This window comes from Haliotis cracherodii, unplaced genomic scaffold (assembly GCF_022045235.1).
Source record: "Haliotis cracherodii isolate W230 unplaced genomic scaffold, xgHalCrac1.p SCAF_5, whole genome shotgun sequence".
Lineage (NCBI taxonomy): Eukaryota > Metazoa > Mollusca > Gastropoda > Lepetellida > Haliotidae > Haliotis > Haliotis cracherodii.
Genome location: NW_027266308.1, coordinates 52,892,464 through 52,902,697, shown reverse-complemented (window position 1 = coordinate 52,902,697; position 10,234 = coordinate 52,892,464). Strand labels below are relative to the sequence as shown.

The 10,234-nt window shown below is 40.4% G+C and overlaps 1 protein-coding gene across 1 annotated transcript; it reads left to right on the top strand.

Annotated features, from left to right (window-relative positions):
- Nucleotides 1–1,360: 1,360 nt before the first annotated feature.
- On the top strand, nt 1,361–3,331 carry LOC139444271 (toll-like receptor 13). Its single transcript, XM_071225196.1, has one exon. The coding sequence runs from the start codon at nt 1,361–1,363 to the stop codon at nt 3,329–3,331; it is 1,971 nt and encodes a 656-aa protein (XP_071081297.1).
- Nucleotides 3,332–10,234: the final 6,903 nt, after the last annotated feature.

The following is a 10,234-nucleotide window of genomic DNA, read 5'->3' as shown; positions in this document are numbered from 1 at the left end:
CGTTGACTTTGTTGATGCATGTCATCGTATCCCAACTGCGTGGATCGATGCTCATGATGTCAATCACTGGAATGTCTGGTCCAGACTCGATTATTTACAGACCTCCGTCATATAGCTGAAACATTACAAATGTTGCACCATCTGACATTGACCTATAATAAATGATTTGTTTAATCTGTATGAATTACTGAGTCCTGACCTATTATTAGTTTATTTTAATAGAAGCCATGTATATTCATCCTTTACATAAAATACATGTATGTCTAATTTAAAACTTAATATTTACTTTTCAAGAAACGTCCTTAGTTTCATTTATGCCAAGTCATATTATATTGAATATTATGTGGACGTGCTTGATATATAGTAGCTTAAACAGTTTGCTCTGTTTCGATTTCCCGCACGTAGCTGTTGATAATGTCTACCTACGACACTTTGGGAAGGATAAATGTGAACGTTTCCTTTTAATCATTTACTTATTTGACATGCGGACCTCAACATATCAACTACTTTGAGTAGTAACTTGAATACAGAAGCGTAATCATCTAGGCCAGGCGTGTTTTACGTCCACGTTGCTGGGAAATGTTCTTCTATCATAAGGACTGAAAGGTCGGTATTTACTTATTGGACATAACCACAATATGAAATAGAAGCAACCACATTTTCCTTCAGAGTAACAATAATTAATTCTAATGGGGCTAATGGAGTGGCTGGGGTGGGGGTGGGAGTGGAGGTGGGGTTGGGGGATGGGGTTGGGGTGGGGGTGGGGGTGGGGTGGGATGTGTGGGGAGAGCAGCATATCCGTGCTCCTGAGGTTCACCAAAGTGGTGAACGGCTGAGGCCTGCATCACTTCGGGCTTTATTTCCACAGCTGACGCGGCGCCGTGCATATTATTACTTATAACAGTAAATCTGCCCTGACACAGTCACCAAAAGCAGTTGATGCAGTTGATAGCAGTTTATAGAACTTAGCATTGATAGTGATGCATAAACACATGCTTATTATGCAGTTGGAATCGGACTCTTGTTTTCTTTTATGTATTAGTATGGAATTGGTTCTGTCGCTTTTGTGTGAAGGGTGGTTGCTACCGGTAGAGCAGGACATGCTTACTGTTTTTGCGAACACCTGGTGTCATCACTAATTTTCAGTGATCCATTCATGTACATCACAATTTTGTCTTTTAGGCCCAATGGAATCTGTTTCGGCTGCATATTCTTGGGTGGTGACGTTATATATTTATTTACAAATAACATTCGTCGTCTTATCTCAACTTGTTTTATACACTTTATAAAATAGTTTAATATTTTCTAATTTCTTTTATTTCTTCAGAGAAACAACTGATTCAGGAAATATTTGGATTTGATGAATATGATGCACATGTCCACTCTGATGGTAGTGCTTACACTGTGTGTGATGCAAAAGGAAGCAATATGCAGGATAACCAAGAACCTGAACAGTGTACAATGTGGAGATGAGTGGTCACCCTGTTACAAACGCATGTGTGTCTGTGCCTCGAAATGTGTCAGATGTATAGATAATGGAAGAAATCTTACAACGATTCCTGACCTAAACTCCACAACTGAACTGCTCAACTTTTCATCCAACTATTTAGGAAGCATATCAAGAATGACGTTTCAACAAATGACGCATATCCGAGTTCTATCCCTCACCAACAACAGTATTACCAACATCTCCAATGATGCATTTCAAGACCTTCCTATGCTTGAACATCTTGATCTTGATTATAATGATCTTAAAATATTGGATTTTACTGAACTACGCGATCTAAAGATCCTCCGAAGATTATCAGCTTCAAACAATGATATTTATATTATACGGGACATCGTACCAACGCAACTTACTCACCTTTCTCTCCAGTGGAACCGCTTGTCGATGCTTCCCCGGTTTTGTTCTGGCAGTAACCATTCAAATCTGGTGGCTATAGATTTGGGAGGAAATAATATAGGACAACTGTCGAGGCAAAGTTTAGGGTGTCTCATCAACTTGAAGTACTTCAGTTTAGTTGGAAATAGATTAATCACGATTACTTCGGGCACATTTTCGTCACTACCTCAAATTGAAACAATAAATCTCAGTGACGTATTCAAAGATAAGGGATTTACAGAGTCAGTAGGATTAGAGGCATATGCACTTAATAATAGTGCTATAAAAGCACTTTATCTCGCAAATATCGCTCAGTATGGGTATTTTAATGTCATTGTTAATTCAAATGCATTTAAAGGGTGCACAGGACTTACAACCCTCAGCTTAGCATACAATGTTATGTTGTACTTTAACGACACATTTTTAAATGTACTTCTTGGTGATTTACAAACCTTACAGTGTATAAAAATGCCAAGGTGTCAATTATCATTCTTCCCAGAGGTCATATCAACGTTACTAGAACTACGAACAATCGATCTACATGGAAACAGAATAATGCGGTTAAAACAGGGATTATTTAACAACTTGAAGAAACTCAGGAACATAAGTTTATCAGAGAACGCTATCGAAGTTATACATGAAGCAATTTTCCCAATAAATCTAAGAAACCAACTAAAGCATATCAACTTAGCATATAACAATTATGTCTGCACTTGTGCGAATCTCTGGTTTATAACATGGGCAAAGGCAGATAAACATAAATTTGACAATTTTCCTGATTCATATGTATGCGGATATCCTATTGAACTCCAATCCACACGTCTCATTGATACTGATATCTCTAAACAGACATGCCAAATCTCACCTTACATGTTTCCTGTTATTTTTGGTCTGTCCACAGCAGCAATTGTGTTGTTGGTGGTCATCTCCCTCACATACCGATGGCGTTGGCATATCCGTTATTGTGCTTACATGCTGAGATTTAAACAGAGACAGCGAATCGAAGAAAGAGAGGAAAGATTCATCTATGATGCATTTGTTCTGTATTGTGAAGATGATTCTGGGTGGATACGGAATAACCTGCTGCCGAAAATTGAAGATGAGGACAATTTAAAGTTATGCATTCATGAGAGAGATTTCACCCCTGGGCGTTACATAGTTGACAACATTGTAGACAGTGTGGAAAGCAGCCGAAACATCGTCCTGGTGCTGTCGGACAGTTTCAGTCAGAGTCTGTGGTGTCAGTTTGAGCTGACTCTGGTTCAGAAACGTTCTCTGGAGCAGGATGAGGGGTACCTCGTGGTGGTGCTGCTGGAGGAGATACACGCCCGGAACATGACGTCATCACTGTATGCACTGCTGCAGACGACAACCTACATCACGTGGCCTGTCGAGGAGGAAGACAGACAGTTATTCTGGATGCGGCTCCGGAATTGTTTGCAACGATGAACCTGGTTTGCATTGACATTAAACAGGAGTTTAAGCCGAATCATATTAACGTTACACGGTTTGCAAAGTTACAACAATAAAGGGCGAAATGATAAAAATATGAAATATGTGCACGATTTCTGGACGGCTGGTTGGAAGTAGAAAATTACATTGTTAATATTTTCGAACTGCATGTGATTTTCACCATGAAACTATCTCAACTCACCTCTGTCATCAGCTATTAAGGTTTGCCGCTACCGTTCTCACACAGTATAATTGAATTGATCATAACGTGTTCTGTATAAACTCATGATAAGACTACGAGTTACGTACCATGACATCTCATATTGAATTTAAATATTTGCTGCACAATATCATCTTCCCGAGGCAAGAGAGTTAACTGACTTTAAAAGTCCAGTTTCCACCCTTGCCGAACTAGGCTGGAATTACTGGGCTCGATCGTAGCGCCACCAGTGGCTATTACCAGTTATGTCCCTTCTAAGCCTCTCCTATGGACCAATCAGATTCCACCTCTCGTATCACTTGCGTTTTCTTCACACAAAATGGTGGCGCCCGGTCAAGACGATCTGATCGATAATCAAGATCTATATTGTTATAAAACCGGTCTTACATCGCAAAATGCATCAAATCACGCGAGCACCTTGATTAAAAAAAAAAAAGATTTGGAAAATATCTGCTGACAACGAGTTGGTGGCACATGCTTTGCAAATCCTGCAATCGACCGAAATCTGCACGATGGTTTACGAACCGAATTTCGATTTCGGTGCGCGATTTTGATTGGACTATGCATAGACTCGTTAGTCCAGCCAAAATGTAACTCCATAAAACCAGCCTAGTTCGGCAAGGGTGGAAACGGTACTTTTATCGTCAGTTAACTCTCTTGCCTCGGGAAAATGCACAATATCGGAAATGACCTCTTTTAACACATCAGAGCAAACATTTCTAAAACGTGTACATAGAAATATATCAACATATTGCCTGACGTTATTCATGTTTTGTTAAATAAACAACTATCCGCTTATGATTACATTTGTTTCCACCTTGTGTACATGAAAGCTGACAGAAAGTGACAAAATATGTCCCTAAAACGAATTTCGACTCATTTCTGTAAAAATGTTCATATTTGTGTAAACGTTTCAAGACGCGAATTGGAAAAGAAAAAGATTAAGAGTCTTACCTTGTGAAACTCAACTATGTCCTGCTTCCTTACTTGACAACAGTAACTATTCAGTAATAAATCATTACGTCTGATTACATCAGTTTCAGCACAGGTAAAGGTCCAAAGGTTGTGTGTCATTTGGGTTCCGCGTACTGCAGTTATATACTTTATACATCATCAATGCACGGACGAATGGGCTGTGCGTTCCTGCGCTTTCAGTGACAAGTGGAGAGTTTCATTCATTTACATGACCTGTTCACATTAAGTACGTGTGTAGTATTGGTTGGACTCGAATGCTTGGCTGTATTCTGAGACATTGGGATTCGCGATGGTACTTTATTCGCTTCGCCCTCTGTTCTCGTAACTGTACCTCGCAACTCGCACAACAGGTAGTGTCACTTGTCCACTATCAGTATCAGAAAGACACAAGTTTGCTTTCAGTTATCTCTCACTGTTTCTATCTTTTATCATTACCAGACGTTTTGTATTATCTGAAATTGACGTTGTTCGTAGCGAATACGCGTCGGTGTGTGGGTTGGGGCGCGTGGTGGATGTTTTGGATGGGTGTTTGTTTGATGTGTAGATGTGTTGGTATGTGGGTTGAGGCGCGTGGTGGATGTTTTAGATGGGTGTTTGTCTGTCTGATGTGTAGATGTGTTGGTGTGTGGATTGAGGGGCGATGTGGATGTTTTGGAGGATGTGTGTTTGTTTGATGTGTAGATGTGTTGGTGTGTGGATTGAGGCGTGTATCGGATGTTTTGGAAGGATGTGTGTTTTTTTGATGTGTAGATGTGTTGGTGTGTGAGTTGAGGCGTGTGGTGGATGTTTTGGAAGGATGTGTGTTTGTTTGATGTGTAGATGTGTTGGTGTGTGGATTAAGGCGTGTGGTGGATGTTTTGGAAGGATGTGTTTGTTTGATGTGTAGATGTGTTGGTGTGTGGATTGAGGCGCGTGGTGGATGTTTTAGAAGGATGTGTGTTTGTTTGATGTGTAGATGTGTTGGTGTGTGAGTTGAGGCGTGTGGTGGATGTTTTGGAAGGATGTGTGTTTGTTTGATGTGTAGACGTGTTGGTGTGTGGATTGAGGTGCGTGGTGGATGTTTTGTAAGGATGTGTGTTTGTTTGATGTGTAGATGTGTTGGTGTGTGGATTGAGGCGTGTAGTGGATGTTTTGGATGAGTGTTTGTTTGTTTGATGTGTAGACGTGTTGGTGCGTAGTGGATGTTTTGGATGGGTGTGTGTTTGTTTGATGTGTAGATGTGTTGGTGTGTGGATTAAGGCGTGTGGTGGATGTTTTGGAAGGATGTGTTTGTTTGATGTGTAGATGTGTTGGTGTGTGGATTGAGGCGTGTATCGGATGTTTTGGAAGGATGTGTGTTTGTTTGATGTGTAGATGTGTTGGTGTGTGGGTTGAGGCGCGTGGTGGATGTTTTGGAAGGATGTGTGTTTGTTTGATGTGTAGACGTGTTGGTGTGTGGATTGAGGCGTGCGGTGGATGTTTTGGAAAGATGTGTTTGTTTGATGTGTAGATGTGTTGGTGTGTGGATTGAGGCGTGTAGTGGATGTTTTCGAAGGATGTGTGTTTGTTTGATGTGTAGATGTGGTGGTGTGTGGATTGAGGCGTGCGGTGGATGTTTTAGAAGGATGTGTGTTTGTTTGATGTGTAGATGTGTTGGTGTATGGATTGAGGCGTGTAGTGGATGTTTTGGAAGGATGTGTGTTTGTTTGATGTGTAGATGTGGTAGTGTGTGGATTGAGGCGTGTAGTGGATGTTTTAGAAAGATGTGTGTTTGTTTGATGTGTAGATGTGTTGGTGTGTGGATTGAGGCGTGTAGTGGATGTTTTGGAAGGATGTGTGTTTGTTTGATGTGTAGATGTGTTGGTGTGTGGGTTGAGGCGTGTAGTGGATGTTTTCGAAGGATGTGTGTTTGTTTGATGTGTAGACGTGTTGGTGTGTGGATTGAGGCGTGCGGTGGATGTTTTGGAAGGATGTGTTTGTTTGATGTGTAGATGTGTTGGTGTGTGGATTGAGGCGTGTAGTGGATGTTTTCGAAGGATGTGTGTTTGTTTGATGTGTAGATGTGGTGGTGTGTGGATTGAGGCGTGCGGTGGATGTTTTAGAAGGATGTGTGTTTGTTTGATGTGTAGATGTGTTGGTGTATGGATTGAGGCGTGTAGTGGATGTTTTGGAAGGATGTGTGTTTGTTTGATGTGTAGATGTGGTAGTGTGTGGATTGAGGCGTGTAGTGGATGTTTTAGAAGGATGTGTGTTTGTTTGATGTGTAGATGTGTTGGTGTGTGGATTGAGGCGTGTAGTGGATGTTTTGGAAGGATGTGTGTTTGTTTGATGTGTAGATGTGTTGGTGTGTGGGTTGAGGCGCGTGGTGGATGTTTTGGAAGGATGTGTGTTTGTTTGCTGTGTAGATGTGTTGGTGTGTGGATTGAGGCGTGTAGTGGATGTTTTAGAAGGATGTGTGTTTGTTTGATGTGTAGATGTGTTGGTGTGTGGAATGAGGCGCGTGGTGGATGTTTTGGAAGTATGTGTGTTTGTTTGATGTGTAGAAGTGTTGGTTAAGGATTAAGGCGTGCGGTGGATGTTTTGGAAGGATGTGTTTGTTTGATGTGTAGATGTGTTAGTGTGTGAGTTGAGGCGCGTGGTGGATGTTTTGGATGTGTGTTTGTTTGTTTGATGTGTAGATGTGTTGGTGTGTGGATTGAGGCGTGTAGTGGATGTTTTGGATGTGTGTTTGTTTGATGTGTAGACGTGTTGGTGTGTGAGTTGAGGCGCGTGGTGGATGTTTTGGATGAGTGTTTGTTTGATGTGTAGATGTGTTGGTGTGTGGATTAAGGCATGCGGTGGATGTTTTGGAAGGATGTGTTTGTTTGATGTGTAGATGTGTTAGTGTGTGGGTTGAGGCGCATGGTGGATGTTTTGAATGTGTGTTTGTTTGTTTGATGTGTAGATGTGTTGGTGTGTGGATTGAGGCGTGTATTGGATGTTTTGGATGTGTGTTTGTTTGATGTGTAGATGTGATGGTGTGTGAGTTGAGGCGTGCGGTGGATGTTTTGGATGGGTGTGTGTTTGTTTGATGTGTAGATGTGGTAGTGTGTAGATTGGGGCGTGCGGTGGATGTTTTGGAAGGATGTGTTTGTTTGATGTGTAGATGTGTTAGTGTGTAGATTGAGGCGTGCGGTGGATGTTTTGGAAGGATGTGTTTGTTTGATGTGTAGATGTGTTAGTGTGTGAGTTGAGGCGCGTGGTGGATGTTTTGGATGTGTGTTTGTTTGTTTGATGTGTAGATGTGTTAGTGTGTGGAATGAGGCGCGTGGTGGATGTTTTGGAAGTATGTGTGTTTGTTTGATGTGTAGACGTGTTGGTTAAGGATTAAGGCGTGCGGTGGATGTTTTGGAAGGATGCGTTTGTTTGATGTGTAGATGTGTTAGTGTGTGAGTTGAGGCGCGTGGTGGATGTTTTGGATGTGTGTTTGTTTGTTTGATGTGTAGATGTGTTGGTGTGTGGATTGAGGCGTGTAGTGGATGTTTTGGATGTGTGTTTGTTTGATGTGTAGACGTGTTGGTGTGTGAGTTGAGGCGCGTGGTGGATGTTTTGGATGAGTGTTTGTTTGATGTGTAGATGTGTTGGTGTGTGGATTAAGGCATGCGGTGGATGTTTTGGAAGGATGTGTTTGTTTGATGTGTAGATGTGTTAGTGTGTGGGTTGAGGCGCATGGTGGATGTTTTGAATGTGTGTTTGTTTGTTTGATGTGTAGATGTGTTGGTGTGTGGATTGAGGCGTGTAGTGGATGTTTTGGATGTGTGTTTGTTTGATGTGTAGATGTGATGGTGTGTGAGTTGAGGCGTGCGGTGGATGTTTTGGATGGGTGTGTGTTTGTTTGATGTGTAGATGTGGTAGTGTGTAGATTGAGGCGTGTGGTGGATGTTTTAGAAGGATGTGTGTTTGTTTGATGTGTAGATATGTTGGTGTGTGGATTAAGGCGTGCGGTGGATGTTTTGGATGGATGTGTTTGTTTGATGTGTAGATGTGTTATTGTGTGGATTGAGGCGCGTGGTGGATGTTTTGGATGGGTGTGTGTTTGTTGGATGTGTAGATGTGTTGGTATGTGAGTTGAGGCGCGTGGTGGATGTTTTGGATGAGTGTGTGTTTGTTTGATGTGTAGATGTGTTGGTGTGTGGATTGAGGCGCGTGGTGGATGTTTTGGAAGGATGTGTTTGTTTGATGTGTAGATGTGTTAGTGTGTGGGTTGAGGCGCATGGTGGATGTTTTGAATGTGTGTTTGTTTGTTTGATGTGTAGATGTGTTGGTGTGTGGATTGAGGCGTGTATTGGATGTTTTGGATGTGTGTTTGTTTGATGTGTAGATGTGATGGTGTGTGAGTTAAGGCGTGCGGTGGATGTTTTGGATGGGTGTGTGTTTGTTTGATGTGTAGATGTGTTGGTGTATGGATTGAGGCGTGCGGTGGATGTTTTGGAAGGATGTGTGTTTGTTTGATGTGTAGATGTGTTGGTGTATGGATTGAGACGTGGTGGATGTTTTGGATGGGTGTGTGTTTGTTTGATGTGTAGATGTGTTTTGTTTTGTTTTTAAATTGTTTTTATTCATTACAGAGGGTACATAGTCATCGTATCATAAGAAGCATCAAATTACATGTTGATTACAATCAGAGAAATGTACAGGAAGTGATATGACAGTAGGTTCACCTTTCATACGTTGTAATAATTGTAAGAGATATAGATTAAGGAAGCTAGTCCGTCTGCGTTATGGTTTTCTCCATTAAACTCCATTTTTTAGAGAAAGAACTTATTGTTCCGTTTCTTTTTGCAAGGAACAATTCGACATGGTAAATATCTTTCAGTATATTTCTGTATGACTTAAAATATGGTTTTACTTCTTTAACATGTGTTACGTAAATGTGTACTTTTTGCCAATACCAATAAGTGATTTAATAAGATGTTGTTTGTATCTCCACAATAGATATCTTGTTTTGTATTGAAAACATGACCGAAAATATCCTTTATGAAAGCATTAAATGCGTCCCAGAATTCTTTAACACAAGAACATTCTAAATATACATAAGCGATGTTTTCACTGTCTGAATTGCAAAATGAACAAAGGTTGTTGTCAACCAAGTTCATCATTAACAATTCCTTTTTAGTGTTTATAATTTTGTGTAGGAATTTGAATTTGAATTCTCATAGTTTTGTATCTATTGTAGATTTTCTATATTGTAAAAATACATATTTCCAATTAATTTGATTATTAAATTCTTGTTCCCACTTCTCAAAAATTTCTGGAAAGTTAGATGATGAAATAAAGTTGTCATAAAATATCCTAGAGCCATTGCTTGTCTTAAGTAAATTAAGCCATGGTTCAGAAATGTTTAGTTTAGTTTAGCATTGTGTTTAGATTATCTGAATCATGCACAAGATCTTTCCATGGCTTCGGGACATTTAAGAGCAAACGGTTATAGTCCAATAAAGTACCTTTTATACCAGAAATTATTTTCAGCTTAGGGAATGGAATAAAGCCGTTCGAGTCAGATAAATCCTTTACATGGCAAATACCCCTTGTATACCAATTTCTAATAATGAAATCCGGAAATTTACATTTATGATTGTACCACAATGGTTGCATTAAAATGTCATTAACATCGTTTTCATTTATTTCGTGCGTTTTTATGTATTTGTTCCAAGCGTCTAATGTGTCTTTCCAAAATGGGTTTGTGA